The 20,817-nt window shown below is 42.9% G+C and overlaps 1 protein-coding gene across 1 annotated transcript in view; it reads left to right on the top strand.

Annotated features, from left to right (window-relative positions):
• SPATA5 (spermatogenesis associated 5) overlaps positions 1 to 18,239 on the top strand; it is a 245,125-nt gene extending 226,886 nt beyond the window's left edge. Inside the window, 1 exon segment of the mRNA XM_014539027.1 lies at positions 17,857 to 18,239. Coding sequence (XP_014394513.1) covers positions 17,857 to 18,033 — 177 coding nt within the window. The 3' untranslated portion in view covers positions 18,034 to 18,239.
• Positions 18,240 to 20,817: the final 2,578 nt, after the last annotated feature.

Below are 20,817 nucleotides of genomic sequence, written 5' to 3'. Positions count from 1 at the left end.
GGACCCTTCAGTCCGCAGGCCGACGCTCTATTCACTGAGCCAAACCAGTCAGGGCAACAGTAGCAAATCTTGATGTAGGGAAAAAGGAATGGAGTCCAGTGCATAAGTAGGATGCATCTTAGGAACCCATTGAAGCAGGGATAAGTAAAGGGAGCGGGAAGCATATTGAAAGTTCTTTCTTGCTATGTAAACAAAAACTGTCTTTACAGTGTTTGAATAAAATCCTGTCATAAGGTCATTTACTCACTGTCTCTAGAGCTATCTCCATATTTGGCCAACTGCTAAATTATTTCTATTCCTTTTATTGAATAAAAACCTGTTTTCTGCAGCACGGGTCGTGGTTTGGCTTGTAGAGCCTCATGAGATCAACAGTTGTAACCCTTCCTTCCCCAGGAGGGCTGGAACAACTTTCCATGACACCTTCATCCTTTGGCTCTCACACCCAGTCCCTCAGTGCTGCTGCCAGGATGTGGTTTAAGCCCCTCTCACATGTGATTGCTCTCTCTCCTAAGAGGGCTCAGGCCCACGAAATCAACTCCACTTATCCATCAGGGATGATTTGTCCTGGCCTTTGGGGTCTTGGTTTTCCTAGGTATGTGCTTTGCACATATTCAGTGTATCTCACATATCTACACTCTTGACCAGCAGGCCAACAGGGTTTCATCTCAGGTTTTTCCCCAGGGTGCAGCCAAGAACCAAGCACAGCTGTTAGGGAGTCCCCTCCACCCACCTCCCACTCATTAGACTCTCTTGGATAGAACTGTCATTTCTGAATTTCACATGACTCCAGGTAAATCAATATAGAAAACAGGAGACATGGTCAGATTAAGTGGTATGAGATAACAGAAAAGGGATGTGTTCCCAGTGTTTGAGCCTGGATGATAGAGAAAGGTGTGTCACTGAGGATGAGTTAGTGGGGCAGGCAGTTTTCAGGTCAAGATGACTCATCTGGTGTTGGGCACTTTGGACTGTAGGTTCCTAGAGAGATGCCTGAGATGAAGATGAATGTGTCAGAGGTACATAGGTGTGTATTTGAAGGCCTGAGAGTCGGTTTATTCTTTGAGAGGTCATAGGTAAAGACTAGAAACCAGGGGCCAAGAACACTACTTCTACATTAGAATAGTCTGTGAATGTGAGTGTGTGATCCTCTGAGAATTAGAAGCACATTACCATGCACGTGAAAACTTGATGCAGGAGAACCACACTGGTTTGAATTACCAGGATAAATAAGGAGTCCTGAATTTCCTTTCCCTATCCTCACTTCTCCAGCCCATGATACCACTCCTGACAGCCCAGGAGCTGAATCTGAGCTGACCTTGGTCCCACCAGCAGCCCCGTGAGCACTGCCATTCCTTTACCTGCAGCAGGGTATTGGCAGCAGCAGCGAGCACCGGAGGTGGGAGTCAGCTCCAGTAGCCAGGCTTCAGTGAAAAGCCAGGTCATTCTGTAGCTGTGACTGGAGCTGTCAGAGGCTGAGGTCTTGAAAGGCTGCTTGGAGCAGAGCAATGTGAAAAATGGGAAGAACAGGCAAAAGGACCCAGGAAATAGGATTTCTAACACTCATCTTTTCTAAATTTAGGATGCGTGAAGGTAGGATATAATTCTGTATCCCTAGAATTATATCCATGCTAAAGTGAGTAGGAGCATCTTCCCAGGTTCGTTCGTTCTTTCTTTCTTCCTTCCTTTCTTCCTTCCTTCCTCCTTCCTTCCTTCCTTCCTTCCTTCCTTCCTCCCCTCCTTCCTTCCTTCCTACCTTCCTTTCTTTCTTTCTTTCTTTCTTTCTTTCTTTCTTTCTTTCTTTCTTTCTTTCTTTCTTTCTTTCTTTCTTCTTTCTTTTTCTTTCTCTCTTTCTTTTGCTGGAATTTGACTTTTGTCCTATTTGACTGCCTTTAGACTTTGATTGACATATAAATAAGTCTTAAAAGGAAACAAAAGACTGGAAACCACTCAAATGCCCATTACTGAGGACCTGGTTGAATAAACTATGCAACTGTAAAAGGAATGAGAAATAGCTCTCTACAACCTATTAAGTGATTTTCAGTTGTTAAGTGAAAAGGCAAGGTAAAGAAAAGTGTGAATAGTATGCCAACATTTATCTTAAAAGATGGCAATAGGCTGTGGAAAGCTTCCCAGCCAAAAAACAAATGAATAAATATATCTCAGCCAATAAATGAAGAAGGAATAACAGAAATAGGATAGCACCATTTTGCAACCCTTAATGAAGTAAAAGGACTTGGGCAGTTATAAGTGACTACTAACCATAAAAAGAAGGGTAGCCAGACACCATATGTATCTCTATATCACCTGTGAAGTATTTGTTCCAAAAAATACAACCTGAGTCTGCTCAGACCTTTAGATCTTAGTATGTGTGTACAGGAAATGCAGCAGACAGAGGAATATGTTAAATCATACCACAGGGATGCTGTTGGAAAATAAAGAACATGGAAACGAGAGAGGATGTATGATCCAGTTTCTTCAATATAAATTGTAAGGGAAAAGAAGGAGAAAGATATCCTTTAGATTTGAGACATATTAATTAAATTCAATGTGTAGATCTTATCTTGATTCCAGTTTGAACAAATTGTCTGTGAAATACAATTATAAATAATTGACAAAATTTTAAGACTGACTAAATATTGATAATATTAAGAAATTAGAATAATGATGCTATGCTTTTTTAAAAAGCATTATTTTAGAGTTATTATGTTGAAATATTTATGGATTAAATATTATGATTCTGGGATCTGCTTCAAAAAGTTCAGTGCAGTGTTGGTGGTGAGGATTACAGTATTGATAAAACCAGGTTCGCCTTGTGTTTATCATTGTTAAAGCTGGGTACCAGGTGAATGGTGTTCACTGTACATTACTCTTTCTATTACATATGTTTGAATTTTCCCTATTTAAAAACAACAATGTAATGAGATGGGGGGAGGGAGATAATATTCTTCCCCTAAATATTTTTTAAAGATGTCAATCTTGTCTCTCTCCCCTCTCTATTCTCCTGAGTAGGAATTGGGCAGGTTTACAGAAGACACTTCAAATCGTTGTCCAGCCACTTAGCCTGGTAGCATGAGTCGGAGCTCTCCCCACTTGGAATGCCATCCATTGCAGTATGCCCCTCCTTCCACCTTCCCAACACGCACTTCCAGTTACATGCACAACTTTAATTGAATTTAGGGACTGTCTCCAAATAAAATTTCCACAAACTTCCAAACTAAACAGCTCTAGACATTAGCTTTGTAGTCTATTAGCTATTTATGACCCCTCCCCCACACAAAACAGTTGGATTTTTATTTGCTTTCTCTTCTGATGTTCATTGAGACTGCTCCAGTTGCCAAAAAAGAAAGTGGATTTAATATAAAGATAACTTCAAACTTTGACCATGACCTGTACTGGAATCATCACCCAGAATGAACAGCCTTAATTTTTCCTATAGATTCCATAATCAGTTGAGAGAACTTGACTAATGGCCTTGAGGCTTTTCATCCTTCTCGTATTTGGATGATACCTGTGGCCTAGAAACCAGTTGTACAGCCCAAAAGTTATCTGGACTCTAATGAGCAGTACAGCCCTAGAAAGTGGCAGCTAGAACCAACTGACTCCACAGCAGCAGGCTGGGTACATGCCGGAAGTGTGGCTGGCAGGGAGCAGGGGCACAGGTTCCAAAGTGGCACCTTTTCTACAGAACATTTTGAGGTAATGTGTTGCCAAGACAGTATTTGAGAGGAAGCAGTGTGTAAGCAACAAAACTTTACCTATGCAGAGAAGGAATAAGGGCCTTTTTTATATCCTCTCGTTCCCCCAACCAGCCAACCCAGGCCTGCCTCATATCACCTCCACTTCCAGCCCTTCCAAGCCTCCTCACTTCCCAGGATGGCCGTGCGCCTTAATGTCTTTTCAGAACTTGGGTTTCCTCCTAAAGAAACTAAATCAAACGTGTTCATTAAAAGATTGATATAAAAATTTAATAATTTTGAGGTTAACCCAAAACTTAACATAATCTATGGGAATATTTGTGTTTGTGTGTGTGGGTTTTAAATTCCACAGATATTACCAAAATGAGCAATCAGCAGAAAGATGTTTTAAAATATTTTGTTTCAGCATGTAAAATCTCGTTTTATTACAAATTCTTTTGATAAAGGCACAGCTCTGCTGGGTTGTTGCCAGAGTGATGGGCTCGTAACCGCCCAGTTAACTTTTGAAAGATTCATAAATAGTGGGCTTCAGTACTACTGATGGTAAAATGTAGTTTAGTATAGTGCTTAGACTCATGCCATGCCCATGAACTTATATTGTTTCTGCAAATGAGTGTGTATATACACATATACAGTACATACATATAAATGTAGATTTTGTGTTTTTATTTTTTTCTCAAAGAGAGCAGAGTTGTATGGGAGAGCAGATGGACCTGTAAAGTAATTCAGAATTTCTCATGGCTCACACTCTTCAGTGTAATTGTAAAATGTGCACAGAAGACACCTTAACACACCATGTGAAAGGTGGTGTAGTTTTCTTTCCAGTTGGATGCCTGCATGCTAAAACTTGGAGGTGCTTGTCACCAAGGTGTAGCCCATCAGAAGCTTAGTGACTAGGTTTCCAAAAGAGAAAGCACAGCCCTTCAGAGGAAATTCTTGGCACTTACTGCAATTTTCTCCCCGTTTCAACAGTATTGGGTGCTTCTGTATGTATATTTCATCCTTCTTGGTAGAGAATACATAGACTAAGATTGCAAAATAGTTCCCATTGTAGAATTCCCTTGTGTCCAGTTAACTCATCTCTGAAATATTTCTGTTCAGTTAGAAATACCTACTGGTCTCTTTCCAATGATGTCCTTGACACAAATCTTGTTCTCTCATTATAGTTCTTGCAAAGGAGTTTGGGTAATAGTAGTTAAGAAGAAATGTTTAGGTTTTGTAGTCATTAAGTAAGGGGTGGACTTAACGATCAGAAAAGAAAAACAAATGCATGTTTTGGCTAAAGCTTTCATAAGTGAATCATTCCTTATTCTCCACCCTGTCCTGGCCTAAGAATAACTATATTGAAAATGATTGTCCTGTCAATGATGGACTTTTACAAGTATTTGTAATTTCTTTTCATTGTTAAAAGGCAAGAGCTGTATCTCACTATTGGCTTTCAAATTATTAAAATTAGAGATTTCCTTTTTTCCCTTTTCAGTGGACACCCAGGGAATAAAGCTCAAAGTGTGTATCACTCCTTATAAGCAGCAGACCATATAATTTTGCAGATAAGGAAGCCAGTCCCTCAGTTCCTGAATTCCTCATATGTGATGTTATTCTAAACATCAAAACTGACAGACCAGCCCTAGCCGGTTTGGCTCAGTGGATAGAGCGTCGGCCTGCGGGCTGAAGGGTCCCGGCTTCGATTCCCAGTCAGGGCACATGCCTGGGTTGCAGGCTCGATCCCCAGTAGGGGTTGTGCAGGAGGCAGCTGATCAAGGATTCTCTCTCATCATTGATGTTTCTCTCTCTCTCTCTCTCTCTCTCTCCCCACCTCCCTCCCTCTCTGAAATCAATTTAAAACAACAACAACAACAAAACAACAACACCTGACAAACCAACATGCCCTTAAATTTAAAAACTCATGGGTTAACTAAAATCACACATTTAATCCACACCACTTGTAAATTCTAATTTAATCTTAGAAACTTGGCTTTTGCATTCCTTAACTAGTATGTTGAAATTTGCAGTCTTAGTGTCTTATTACCATAGCTCCCCCTGCCGTGCCCCCCCCCCCCAGTAAATGAAATAGGATATATGTCTTTAGATTCTTCTTCATGTCAATAAAGACCTCAATAGCATGTAGTTATATGTAGGGGCAGCTGTTTAATTTTCCTAGGGTACAAGAGGAAGGTCTAAGAAAGCAAGAACTACCTGCCTTTAACTGTGATCAGCCCCATTGTGTAATTCCTGTACTGGGCTAATTCTAGACAAGTTGCATTCTGGCCTAAGTCATCTGGGAAGGGAAATATAGATATTATTTGAAGCATTCATAGGATTTACAGTTTGAAATATAGTTACTATAGTGCAGTGTTTATTAATCCTTTGGGAGTTATGGTTCCTTTTTAGAATATAATGAAAGCTTTGAACTATCTCTAGAAAAATACTTATAAAGTTTTCATGAGTTTCAGTATATTCTTAGATCCATCTAGATCAGTGGTTCTCAACCTTGGCTGCACATTAGAATCACCTGGGAATCTTTTTAAAATCCTGATTCCTGGGCCTCATCCTCCAGAAATTCTGTTTCTTTGTTACTAATGATGTGGCCCCACCCCATAACAAAGAAACAGAATTTCTTGAGGATGAGGCCCAGAAATCAGGAGTTTAAAAAGATTCCCAGGTGATTCTAATGTGCAGCCAAGGTTGAGAACCACTGATCTAGATATTCATGGACCCTAGGTTAAGAATCTTTATTATCCTATATAATAAAAGCCTAATATGCAAATTGTCCCCTGGGGCAGGCAGTCGACTGGGAGTTCGACCGCTTGCTATGACGTGCACTGACCATCAGGGGCAGCACGAAATATGGCGGGCGTCAGCAATGCGGGGCTGGCAGCAGGCAGCAGTGGAGGCGTTGCCGGCCCCGATGGGACCCAACGAGAGCAGGACTGCAGTGGGATGGTGTGCAGGTGAGCGGGCGGTGCCAGGCCAAGGCAGGTGCAAGCGGGGGTCCCCATTGCCCTGCAGATGCCACCAGCGATGGCAGCAGGGAGTGGGGCCACCACCCAGCTCCCAGGCACTGAGGGAGAAAGTGCAAATAGCAATATTAAAATGTTTCTTCTAATTATTTTCCTTTCAATGTGCACAAATCCGTGCACCGGGCCACTAGTATGTTCAATAAGCACACAAAACTGGTGAAGTACTACTTGAAATAGCATCCAGTTTATGTAATAAATGACACTGAATTTAAAACAAAGTAATACAATGTTAGCTTCTAACAAATGGCTTATAAGCCACATAAGTATTATCAGTCAGAAGGGATAAATGAAGAAGAAATGTAAATATATCCTGGGTGTTCTAGAATATTTTATTTGATGGTGACATCACTTAATATAAATCCATTTCTAGGGGAGAAGAAGAGCTTTCTTTCTTTTAGGACAATACTGTTGTCAATGAGAATGACATCCTTAAAATAAAAGTAAGATAAATAATTATATGGTATTCTCACTCTCTGTCATGTGCTAGTGGTATACTCCATGTTTCTCACCAGGACCTATCTTTAGATGCCCCCTAGCTAGCTACAAATTTTTTTCTATTTAACACAGATAGGCATTAACACCATGACATACTCTTTAAAATGATTTTAGATGTAAGAAGCAAGGCTGCTGACCAGGCTGAACCAGCCCGCAGCTGCTTGGAGAATGAGAAAAGAGAAAGGGGCTCATTCTGTAATGAGCTGGGAGTGGGGTGGGTGAAATGGGTGCAGGGAGTCAAAAGGTACAAACATTATAAAATAATGGGGAGTATATTTGAAAGTTGCTAAGAGAATAGATCTTAAAAGTAATCATCACAAGAAAAACAGTTGTAACTGTGTGGTGATGGATATTATATTGTGATGATCATTTCACAATATACAGGGTGGGGCAAAAGTAGGTTTACCATTTGTATGGAAAATAATACAATAATTAATGAATAATAATACAAGAATAAAGTTTCACACACAACTGTACACCTATTTTTGCCCTACTCTGTATACATATATCGAATCATTATGTTGTAAATCTAAAACTAATATAATGTTACTAGAGGCCTGGTGCACGAAATTCATGCACAGGGGGTGGGGTATGTCCCTCGGCCCAGCCTGCACCCTCTCCAATCTGGGACCCCTCAAGGGATGTCCGACTGCCCATTTAGGCCTGATCCTCTCACAATTCAGGGCTGCTGGCTCCCAACCGCTCGCCTGCCTGATTGCCCCTAACCGTTTCTGCCTGCCAGCCTGATCACCCCCTAACCACTCCCCTGCCAGCCTGATGGACGCCTAACTGCCCCCTTGCCGGCCCAATTGCCCCTAACTGCCCTTCCCTGCCAGCCTAGTCACCCCTATCTGCCCTACCCTGTTGGCCTGGTCGCCCCTAACTATCCTCCCTTGCAGGCCTGGTCACCCCCAACTGCCCTCCCCTGCAGGCCTGATCCCTCCCAACTGCCCTCCCCTGCTAGCCATCTTGTGTCCACATGGGGGTGGCCATCTTGTGTGTTGGAGTGATGGTCAATTTGCATATTGCTCTTTTATTAGATAGAATATGTTGATTATACTCTCCTCTCCAAAGAAAACTCTAGGTGTAAAGGTACTGCATTATGTGCAAACCCCAAATACAGTCATGTGCTGCATAACAACATTTTGTCAACAACAGACCACACATACAATGGTGGTCTCATAAGCTTATAATGGAGCTGAAAATTGCTATTGCCTAGTGGCATTGCAGCCATCACAACACATTTACTCAGGTGTTTGTGGTGATGCTGGTATAAATAAACCTACTGCGCTGCCAATCCTATAAAAGTACAGCACATACAATTATGTACAGTACATAATACTTGCTGGTGATAATAAATGACTATTACTCCTTTATGTATTCACTATACTATATTTTTATTATTTTACCATGTACTCTTCCTATTTATACAAAAATGTTTGCTATAAAACACTATGCTGTGTTACATTGGTGACAGCCAGCCTCCTATATCCCTTGTTTACCGAGTCTCTTGATTACATCATTTTCTCTTGTGCTTAATTTACTCACATCTTTGGATCTCGTCTAGCTTGGGATGCGGGGTTCTTTGAGCACTCCCAGAATGGAGTGCAGTCACGTGCCACTTAACTATGGGGACAGTTCTGAGAAATGCATCATTAGGTGATTCTGTCATTGTGTGAACATCATAGAGGCACTTACACAAACCTGAATGGTATAGCCCACTACACACCTAAGCTGTATGATAGAGCCTTAGCTCCTTGATTATAAGGCTGTTGTACAGCATGTTACTGTACAACACAATAGTATTTGTGTATCCAAACATGCCTAAAGATAAAAAAGGTGTGGTAATAATACAGTATAAAAGCTAAAAACTGTATAAGGCACTTAACCATGAATGGAGCCTGCAGGATGGAAAGTTGCTCTGGGTAGGTAGAGAGTGAGTTGTGAGTGAATGTGAAGGCCTAGGACATTACTGTACATGACTTTATTCTTTACAAACACTGTACACTTAGGCTACACTAAATTCATAAAACAACATATTTTAGTGCCCCACCTCTGGCAGCCACCACCTCCCCAGCTCCCACCACCCACAGACTTGGAGAGGAGCCCTAGAGCAGCTAGGACTTTGCTTGGTCTCCTCTCCCCAGAACATGTCCGTGCTGCTCTTCTCTCTTTGCCTGGGCGCTAGCCTCGAGCTCTCCCCTTCCTAAGTGCTTTTATCCCATGACTCCAGTAACTTCTGGTCATAGCTTGGTCATTAGTTCCACAAGGGCTCACAAATACACCTCTTTATTTAGAATGACCCATTGTGCCCCAGACATGTTTGCTTTTTTTAGTCCATAATAGACAGTGGTCTTGGCTTCAGTTAGTTATCACAGCAGGAGCTGAGTGTTTGTATATATATATACACACACATACATATTTTTTAAAGCAAAAATTAGTTTATATTTCAGTTCATAGAAGACCGCAGCAGGGGACTGTTTTGTGGACTCCCAAAGGTCAAGGGGCATGCTAACCTGATATGTTTGGGGAGGAGAGCAAGGCCAAGGCTGGAGGTCCTAGTCTAGTGAGGGAAATAGACATGTACCACCAAGAGCTCTACACCCTGACAGCTGTGATGAAATGACTATTACTCCTTTATGTATTCACTATACTATATTTTTATTATTTTACCATGTACTCTTCCTATTTATACAAAAATGTTTGCTATAAAACACTATGCTGTGTTACATTGGTGACAGCCAGCCTCCTATATCCCTTCACTATGAACCTGGAGAGGAAATAAATGGATTAGCCGGACTTCACACACCTTGCTCCAGGAAAGGGACCTGGCTACTATATCCCCAGGGCTCAGAACTTGCTAGTTGTCATAAAGATTTCTAGAATAACGAATGTATAGGGGGTTCTCAGCATCTGTTCATCCTTCCTCTCATCCCTCTCCTTCCCTGCCCTGGTTCCCATCCTCTTCATTCCCATACCAGTTCTTTTCTAAACTAAAAATACTCCTTTTTATTTTATTATGGTTCAGTTAATGTTAGAAACATTTAAAATTCCCACAGGTGCAGATGGTTCTAGGAACAGTAAGAATAAAAACTCCTGATCTTTCCAGCCCCAGAGCTCCATGGAATGATTGATGCATTTGTAAATTTTAAAAAGTAAAAATTATTATGGGCTTCTCCATGCCATAATAATGAAGGGTTATGCACAGGATGTTCATATACCTCAGCTGTATTTTTAGTGGCCTCAAAATAACTTTAAATCAGTGAAAAGTAAGCAACCAAGGGTTTTCCCCCTCTTCTTTACTGCCTTTGAATGTGTCTTTACAGAAATTCTTGTTTTCTTTTGACTCAGTACTATGTATAGCATGCTAGACAGTATGACCCTAACATAATCCCAGAAGGATTCATCATCATCATCTTATTTTGCAGACAATTCAAGGGAATGTATGTAGCCCAAGAGCAATACTTAGGTAATTTCTTAAATATGTCCTCCCAAATCCTCATTTCTAACATCATGACTTAAAAGTTTTCCATGAGGTGGCATTTTAAAGGACTTTAAGTAAGGGCCTCTTGTTCCCCTCCCCGCCCCAGAACTCCCTTCTCTGGCCCGCATTTTCCCTCTGAGCTGCCTTCTGGGTAGTTTGGGCACCCTTGTGGTTCCTGCCTGGGACAGTTGGACTTCATCTGCCGCACTGTGGATCTCAGCTTCTAAGGCTTCTTTCGGTCACCATTCAGCCATCTCTGAGCAGGTCTCAATGGGGCCGGGAGAATGAACACCTAATCTCCCAGGTAGCCTCCTTCCTAAGCACCTCCAGTGCGAGCTATTCTGGAACAGCAGGCTACCACTCCTCCCTGGCTTCTAATCCGTCCCCACACAGGGAAGGAGGTAGCAGGCTGGGAAAGTGAAAAGAAAGGCGGGGCCGTGGGCAGCTGGCACATAATGTCCCGGCCAGCTGCAGCCCAATTAGGCTCAACAGGTCACAGGTGTTCCAGACAGAGGACGCTTTGAACAAAACCGCTGTCTTGAAAATACCTAAGACTTTTTCAAGCACTGCAGCCCATTCCTTTTGGTAGATTCTTTAAAGCTATTTAGTGCACTTGAAATACAAAGAGGCTGAAAAGCACATTTAGGCCTCACTGGAGGCACTTTCCTCCCGCCAGACAGCAGGAGCAGGCGGAGAGGGCAGCTCTGCTTCTGCGTGCGCCCAGGGCACATAGCGCACCCAAGGATGGCTGGCCGCTCTCCCCTCCAGCTCAGTCCTCCACATCTAACACTCTCCTATATAGCTCACCGCCCATGCTGGCCATGTCCTGTGCGCATAGACCCCATAGGGTGCACTTGTCATTCCTGTGGACCTCTCAGCAGCCCTGGTGTGCTGATTAGAGAGGAACATGAATCCTGCTCTTCACAGCCTCTGTCCTCCTCACCTAAGGTTACCCTGTCAATTAGCCTCCTCTTCAGCCACAGATCTGAGGGCTCCTGTGCCTGCAAGGGGCTGGAGGTGGGGGAGAGGGGCGGGGAGTGATAGAACCAAGCTAGGCTTCCCCTGCCGCTTTAAACCACTTTCAGAACTTTGTTACCCTCCACCCCCCTGGGAGGGTGCAGTTCATCTCAGAGGGAGTGAGGAGCTTAGTGCTGAAGGATCGGGCAGGACTGCAGTGTCCCTGTTGGAAGCCAGCTGCCCCCAGTTGGAAGCCAGCTGCCCCCCCACCCACCCCTACCCCCGCCTCGTCTGCAGGCCTACAGCCTCTGCACTCAGGTGCTCAGCTGCTGCCATTGCCCCAGTCTGTTCACAGTCAGGAGAAAAGTGCACATACTACCCAGGCCTTGTCTGGAAATGGAAAAGAGTCTCAGTGCGCCAGAGAAGGTGGTGTCCTTGACGCTGAGGACACGGGGCAGGTAGCCACGCACAGGACGAGTGCTCAGAACACTGCCCAACACTGCAGGTCTTCCTGCCTGTTGATTAGTTTTTGGCAAACAAACAGTCTTTGCCTTGACTACTGTTCTTTATCACATCGTTTTAAAAAAACGGTTACTGCCTGCTTAGAAAGAGTACAGATTTCCATGTTTGTAGTGAGCCTGCTTCTGTGTTACTAAGCTGGCCCACCTGTTTCAACTCTCCTTGTCTGTGGATGGGAACAAACCGTAGGCTATGTACAAAAGGTTTCATTTTTTTCTTCTTCAGTGAAATAAGACATTGTTCTTACTCTTCATGGCATTCAGAATTCAGCACAATTGCCTCTTTTGCGCTTTTGCATTTAAAAGTGAGGTAATTAGATTTCCCAAGGTTCAGTGGTCAAGAGCCTCCTCCTCCTGGGAAGCTGCTCGCACCCTCATGAGCGTGGCCGTCCCGTAATCCAGTTACTGTTAAGTGGTGTCCTACAGGCACTGCTTTCTCAGAGGGTCAGCCCAGCATGAAATCCAGCCTCCTGGGTCCTTGCATCACTGAAAACAGTCACTTACTCTTTCCTTCAGTGACTTTCTTTTGAGGATTTCTATTATTTATGTTATTTTTCAGGAATCTGATAGGTCTATTATTACTGCTGAACAAATGGAAAGAGAATTGGTGACACATTGGCACCAAATAAATGGGTGTCATGGCCACAGAAACAACATGTCTTAGTCTAGCTCTGACCGCGAGACTTTGGGCCACTGTTAATCTTTTGTCTCCTTTGTTATTTCCCCTAAACAGATAGTATTTTCACCTTTGCAGCAAGGCACATATATATTTTTTTAAGTTCGGGTATCAATATTTTGGTCACAACATAACACCTAGCTTTACAGAGGCAGCCAAAACCTTTTGCTTTTATAGCCTAAGGGCAAAGGCACCCTATTTATTTAAATGATCTAGCCTGCAGCCTGTGGGGAAGAGGACAAGATGGTGAAGGGTCAGGGAAAAGCTTCCAAAACCCTTTTTGCCAGAGAAGTAAGGTGCTCAAGTGTCCAGGGTTTTCTTTGTAAACAGGTTAGTTTAACATTCCAGACAACCCGTGATTCCAATTGTCAATTCAGCTACATCTTCTCAGTGAGGTTCTTCTGTGCCCTCCTGGGGGAAATTCGGCTGAAGCCCCTCACCCTGGAGTCCCCGACTCCGTCTGCTTTTGAATATGATGCCAGCAGAAGGGGGGCGTGTGGTGTCTGTAGCCTCTTAGAGAGGTAGATACGTATACATATACTCATCTCGGTAGGTTCTCTTACAAGCTTGAGAAAGTAATGAGGAGGTCCTACTTTAAATTGGAGCTCCTTTTACTCAGTTTCTATAGTATTCGTTCTCAGAGATGTATTAGCAAATTTACCAGAAAAGACCCTCCCTTTTCAAAGTTTAATACAGAAAAGAAAATCCCTCAGCAACAAATGGGAGCCAGATTACTTTCATCAAGTGGAAGAGTAGATCACCATTTGCACAAATTTTTTAAACAAAGCTTCCATTTCAGTACTCTAAACCAATATACATATTACTGCATTGTTGGCACGTTTTCGGGAATCTTTCTCAATTACAGGGCACTTTGACAACACAGCAAAAATGTTCTGTCCTGTGTAACAAATTTTGATACCCAAGGAAGCTCCTCTCAGACTAACACAGGCATTCCTGAACTGACAAAGTCTAGGTCATGTGAAATGTAAGTGAAAATATTACAGGATATGGGCCTGATATGAGAAAGATGCATGTAGCACACACTTTTTGAAAACTTGTTTTAAATTAAAGAATTGTTGGGTTCAATTCAACAAATATATACTAACTGTTTATATCTCCAAGTACAAATGTGTGCTGTGGCCACTGCCCTTTGACCTCATTAAACAGACTGGCCCTCTGTCTTTTGCTCAGCCCTTTCCCTCTTCTCTCTGTTCTGGAATAGGGGAGAGCAAAAGAAAAAAGGTGTGAGACAGGCAAGAGTCACATTGTGCCTTGACTGAGTTGTTTTGTGGGAGTTAGCACCTCCCAGAGTCTGTGCTGAAGATTCCCCAATAACTCTAACAATGGCCATTTATAGGTTTTTCTGCCAAGAACAGGGCAGGGGGGGGAGTTCTGTGGGAAACACTGGGCTAAAAAAAATTAAGCAGATCATCATTATTAGGCTTCACAAAATTTTTAAAAGTCTACCGTGCTTCATGGGAAACAGTATAAACACGATTACCTAAAACTTATTTGATGAGAAATACTTCTTCTGAAAGACACTAATAGCTCAAGGGGAATGCTAGCATGGGCCATGGGAGCAAGCAGGAAAGCGGCACCTTCCTTCGGAAGTACAGTCTCTTGGCACTCCTACCAAAACCGTGACCCCAGAGCCAACAGAACCCAAGAATACGCCTGTTTTTCAACCTGTCTTCTTCGTTGGGTCAGGAGAGAAGAACCAGCAATACCATTAAGGCTTTTCCTTTTGGAATTTTTACCAAGAAGCCCTTTCGTGGGGAAAATAAAAACAAAGGAACTTTAGGAGCGGTGCTCTGTCTGCTGCTTGTGCATCAGATGCTTGTGAAGTTGGTGAGAGCTTTAGAGATGCCTGTCATTGACGAGCCCTCGCTGCCATTGTGGCCCTCGTGACTTCTGAAAAACGATCCTTGCTCTTTTTAGTGCCCCCCCCCCTTTTTTTATGGAATTACTCTTTTATTTTTAGTTCTCCATTTTGGTCTCCTTCCCCACCTTGCCATTTCTTTGCTCACTTTATTCCTTCTGCTCAGAATGCCCTTTCCTTCCTTGTATAATATCTAAATTCTGTCCTTCCCACTCCGGTTTATGAAGCACTAATTTCTTCCTTCTCTCCCCACCAAAGTACTTCGCCTTTGCCACACGCAGTTAGCTGCTGTCTATACCTCCTGGTTTGGGAGCATCAGAAGACAGGTACTGTGTCTTGGACATCTCTAGATGCTATACCAGGCCTCACCTAGGTGTTGCACAGAGGAGCTATTCAGTAGGTGTGATTGATGAAAGCATGACTGGTCAGTTATGAGTAGTGTACTATTTCCTCTCAGTTACAGGTTGTGTATTGCTAAGCAAATATGATAGGAAAATAAAAGTGGTGGAAAGGACTGCCTAATTGGCTGGTTCTTCAGGGTGTCCTTGTAAATAAAAAGAAGCAGGGTGACATTTATCAAAGCAAAGTGTTGCGTTCAGGTAGTCCTCCTGCCACCCTGGAAGTGCAAACAGCTGCAAACCCAGGAGGACACGTTCCTGGGCGGTCCTCGAGGGCCAGGATTCTGCCGCTGTTTCCCTTGTCATTGTCTCTCAAAGGTTCTAAATGTCATCTGTGCCTAATCCACACATTTCTCAGCACTCTCGTCAAAACTCTGTCCAAGTTTTCTGTATCTCACAGATTTGTAGATCTCCAGGTTGGATGGAATTGTTAAGTAAGGGTCAGGCCAGTACTAACTATTACAGGGAATTTCTCAAATGTTAACATACTCTAGAGGCCGCAAGTTACAAACATCCAGCTTTCAAGTGGCTGTGATTGCTCTGACCACATCTCACCATCTAGGCTCCTCTGTCACTGCCATGGAAGCTACCATATAAGGGCAAAATGCAATTTACCGCTTAGAGAAAAATCTATAGATGCAGATACGGAAGAAGAAAAACTGACCTGCAAAGAACAATTACTCAGGGGAGCTGACCCCAAGGACAGCCTTTGAGGCCTCAATGACCTGTCACTACCCACCTGCTCTACCTTGACATATCAGACTACCTGGAGAATCCAGGAATTACAGGAGTATAGTCATTTCTTCTTCCAGTTTTATTTCTGTGTATTGAGAGGAAGCCTATTAGACTGTGAACTTTCTCACATGTGCCGGCAGAATTAATCACCTACCAAGTAGCTCTGTGAACCAAATTCCAGGAACTTTGAGAGGCTCCAGGCAGCCTTTCAGTCACCTCTCCTTTCCTCAACTCAACCAACCTCCCCAACACCCTACTCCCTACCCACCACCACCTCCCTACACGAGCTCATCTGGCCACTCCATTTGCCATGCTCCCATCAAGACTTCACATTAGCTGATCACTGCATTGTACATAAACCTGGGGCACTAGTCACATAGCAGTCAGTCAGCACAGTCATGAATAGTTGTCTGGCACACGTGGCATGTACTCAGTAAATGTTCGTAGCATGATGCTCTGTGAGCTAAGTCTCAGTTCTGAAGTGTGCAAGACGTGGCATGCCCAGAGTGATGGCTTCTCTACTCCACTTAGCCTGAGAGGGAGCAAGGCAGTGGGAACGTTCCTGAACTGTCAGAGGGCTGGACTCCGCCGCCAGCAGAAAATCCAGTCCTCTCTGCCTCCTCCCCTCTGGACCTTCTTCCGACTTTTTAGCCTCACAATCAGTGCTTCACATTCTTACCCGGATGAGGAAAGTGCTGCTCAGAAGGAGGGTGGGAGGGTTGAGGCTGTTCCCACTTGGTCCCTTCACAGCCCTTCAAAGAGGTCCCCCAGTTCTCTTTGGCACATAGTGGGACCATTGAATTGCTAGGTTACCATGCTGGGCACTCCACCCTCTTACCGTGCTTATTATTTATCATGTCTTATTTTCAAAATAACTCTTTTTGCACCAGCGTATGTGATGAAGGTGTTTTACTAATCCCTGAAGTTTTATGTTTTCCCTCAAGTTGGTAGCCACTCTTTCTGGAAAAGCATTAACATGCAGAACCTTGGCAGTCAACTTCAGTGCTCATTAATGAAGCCCAGAATTAACAGTGTCATTGTCGTAATTTGACATAGCCACCTAAATCTATGCATGTTTTTTTTGAAAGCTTCCTAAAAACATGCTGCTAAATCCCCTAAAAAGGGACTGAATTGCTTTGGCAGCCATTAGCCCAGCATAAGCAGAGGAGCCTTTTCAATAAGTGAACAAACAGAGAAAATATGCTGAATGGCTGGACAAATGCGTTTCAGCTGGCCCTTTCATTTACCAATAGAAGGGCGCAGTCAGTATCAATCACTGTTTTCCCTGTTGCCCTGAAAATCACAATCTCTCTTTTCATCCCACAAGCCCCTTTCACCACAGTAATGTGTCTTTAGAATGACACTGCCATCAGCCTGCTTCCGCTGTCTGAAGAGTAGAGAGCTTAAAAACACATTTTCAGGATTCGAGACTTGAACCTGCCTCCCTTCCGGTTCCCCACCGCCATTCTTTGCCATTCTTTCAGCTTCCCTGGCTGAGTAAACAGAATTCACTTCTCTGTTCTAACGCAGCTCTCCAAAGTAAACAGAGACAACTCGATCTGATATTCCCGAGATTTAAGAACACATTAAAGAGATGCACATAAAGAAATGCTTTTACATGTTGGTAATACATCAAAGGCTGAAAGGAATGTGGCGATTCTGTGCATGGCCAGGTGTGCTGATGAGCCGGACCTCACTATAGTGCCTCCTTCCCTGCCCCGCCACACATACACACTCATCCTTCATAGTCCTGCGTGAGACATATGTGCCTGCCGGTCTGTTCCACCTTTACAGTTGTAAGCAAGGGCCGTTATCTTGATTATGTTGCTACTCCTGGTTCTGAGTACTTAATGCGTTGTTTGGGAATGAAGGTGATTACTTTTTATCCTTTTGAAAATGTAAGTGGAATAGGTTTAGCAATGTGCTTATAGTTGCAGAAGTTACACCAAAATGCTACATTTCTAAAAACCAATATTGATTGCCTTCTCTCTCCCCTCAGGTCATCGCCGTCTGTAGAGAGGCCGCCCTTCTGGCGCTAGAAGAAGACATTAAAGCCAAGTGCATCAGGAAAAAACATTTCACTCAAGCCTTGAGCACTGTGACGCCCAGAATTCCCGAGTCACTGAGACGTTTCTATGAAGATTATCAAGAGAAGAGTGGGCTTCATACACTCTGAAAAAACATACCCCTTCGTTATGCTAAAAATGCTTTCTAGAGAAAATTTGTTTCGTTTTAAAATTTTGTGTTGAGAATGTTAAAAAAAGAAATTCTTAAGAAACAAAATGTCTGAAATTGGTTGACTGGAATTAAGGGGCTTCAGTTCTTGGAGACATTTTAAATCATATGGATAAAATGAAAATCTCAGGACAGAGGTTTAAATCAGTTTTACCTGGAAATGTGTGCTGAGTTTTAAAATGTAAACTTCTAGCTTTTTCACTTTTGACCTGGTTCCTTCATCCCATGAAATGCTTTTATTACTTCAGAGCCCATTTCAGTGCATTCCTAAATGCCAAACCTAGGCATCAGTTTTATACAAGAACAGAGAGAATGCATGTGGATGATGCACGGTGGGAAATATTTGCAAATCTTTATTTTTGAAGGCCAAACAATGAAATGGCCAGAAGCACCTGCCAACCTTATGTGGCCTTGTTTCCAAATACATACTGGTTCTCATTATATTCATACCTGCATTTTTCTTCAGCCACATTAATCTATACTTATGGCAGTTAAAGAACAAAGAAATAAGAGTCACTTCATATACTGTAATGCCCTTTAAAAATTTAAAAAATTGAAAATATAAGCCCAGTCCAGTCCTAGAGCAGTACTTGGTGGTGTTTTTTCATCAGATGCTAGAAATGAATCATATAAAGTGTTCATGTTTTAACTTGTACACATTTTCAGTCACCAATAAACTTTTCAGTTAAAAGATGAACCAAATTGTACACTCAATCATATTGTCTCATGTTGCATTCTAAATACATTTATTTATATTTCTGGTTATTTTATCCTTGAGGTTTCTTAATGCTTGAGTACTCCATAAATATCCTTGAAAAGTTGTTGGACTTTGATTCCCTACCTTCCTAGCAATGGAAAGAAGTGCACTTAAACCTGGTCACTGTAGATCTTTGAAAATCCCCAGAAAGACAAGTCAGGCAAGAAATACCTGATTATCAAAATAATGGGGCTACACAGTTTTGTGGTGGCAGGTATTCTGAAGTCGTATCCAAATACTTCATTCTGTAACTATCAGAAGTAGATTTGCAAGGTTTGTTCCCAGACTTCAGTGGTTTGTTAGTACATAAAATCACCAGAGGGTTGAAAACTATTACTACTATTTAGAACTGTGCTGTCAAATATAGTAGACACCAGTCACATGTGACTATTTAAGTTTAAACTCTAACTAAAATAGTATTAAAAATTTAGTTCATCAGACATGTTAGCACTTGGCAGCCACGGGTGACGAGTGCCCGCCATATGGGACAGAAGGCATTATAGAACACTAGAGGCCCGGTGCACAATATTCGTGCACTCGGGGGTAGGGGGTGTGTTCCTCAGCCCAGCCTGCGCCCTCTTGCAGTCTGGGAGCCCTCAGGGGATGTCCAGCTGACGGCTTAGGCTCGTTCCCCGGGAGCAGGCCTAAGCTGGCAGTTGGACAATCTTAGTTCTGCCACGGAGGTGGGAGAGGCTCCCGCCACTGCCGCTATGCTCGCCAGCCCTGAGCCCAGCTTCTGGCTGAGTGGCGCTCCCTCTGTGGGAACGCACTGACCATGAGGGGGCAGCTCCTATGTTGAGCGTATGCCCCCTGGTGGTCGGTGCGCGTCATAGTGACCGGTCATTCTGCTATTTGATTGATTTGCATATTACCCTTTTATTATATAGGATTTCCATCCCTAGGAAATTCTGTTGGATTCCACTGATGTAGAAAATGAGGCTTACATATTGAAATAAATAGAACCTCAAAATTACTTTTTTGCTCCCATTTTCCCTTATGAGAGCAGCATAACTTCTTTCCTACAAGTACTGGGGGCACAAGAGAATAAGAGAAAAATGTTTTTCCAACGGCCTGAACATGAAAATTAAACTCCATTGCCAATAAAATAAAAACCAGAACAGTAAACTTGAACCCACACAGGCTTGTGGGCTGCAAGCTGGGTGGTGGAGAGGAAGGTGGCCATCTCAGCCAGCCAGGAGTTCAGATGTTAAAGGTCACTTGGACCTTTCAGCCCATATGACATGAAGTTATAACTGAGCCTCATACTTAATGCCAGATCTTTAAAGACCTTCAGTGTAGAAACAGACTAGACAAGAAATCCTCCTGCTGGCCAGGGAGACCTCAAGGAGCCTCTGTTCTCTTGGTCTGTGCTTTGGATTAAAAAAGAAAAAAGGCCCCTCTGAGAATTCCGACTGGACTCGCCTGACCATGGCTTCAGGATTTGAATTCACAAGACTTTTGTGATACAGAAGCTCAAAGCCTGGAAATTAACATGAAAGCATGTGTCTGAGCTAGAAATATCCTTGGGATGACTAGCAGTTGCACTAGTTGGAGGAATAGATCCTCAGCCTGGCCACAGGGGATTCCAACAGCTAGGACTCTTGCCTACAGAGTTTATAATCCCAAGGCCCCCCACTCTGCTAGGAGCTTACGTGGTACAGTCACTTCAGAAAGCAACTGGCATGTCAAGTCATGTGGAAGACCCTGTAACTCAACAGTTCTTGGTGTATATCTTAGAGCAAGTTGTATTCAATGAAGAAATGAATCAGAAAATCTTAGCTCTATTGTTCGGAAGTAGTAAGAAACTGGAAACAACCTAATATCCACCAATACAAGAGTGGACCTTTATGGAATACTCATCCAATGCAGTACTGAAGGCAGTAAAAAACTAGAGCTGCAGAACAAAAAGAATGTTTCAGAAGAATACTTATCATAATATTTAATGTTTAAGGCATACAGAATAATATA

The sequence above is a fragment of the Myotis brandtii genome, unplaced genomic scaffold (genome assembly GCF_000412655.1).
Source record: "Myotis brandtii unplaced genomic scaffold, ASM41265v1 scaffold208, whole genome shotgun sequence".
Classification (NCBI taxonomy): Eukaryota; Metazoa; Chordata; class Mammalia; order Chiroptera; family Vespertilionidae; genus Myotis; species Myotis brandtii.
Note: the sequence above shows the minus strand (reverse complement) of the source record. Positions and strands in the feature narration are given on the sequence as shown.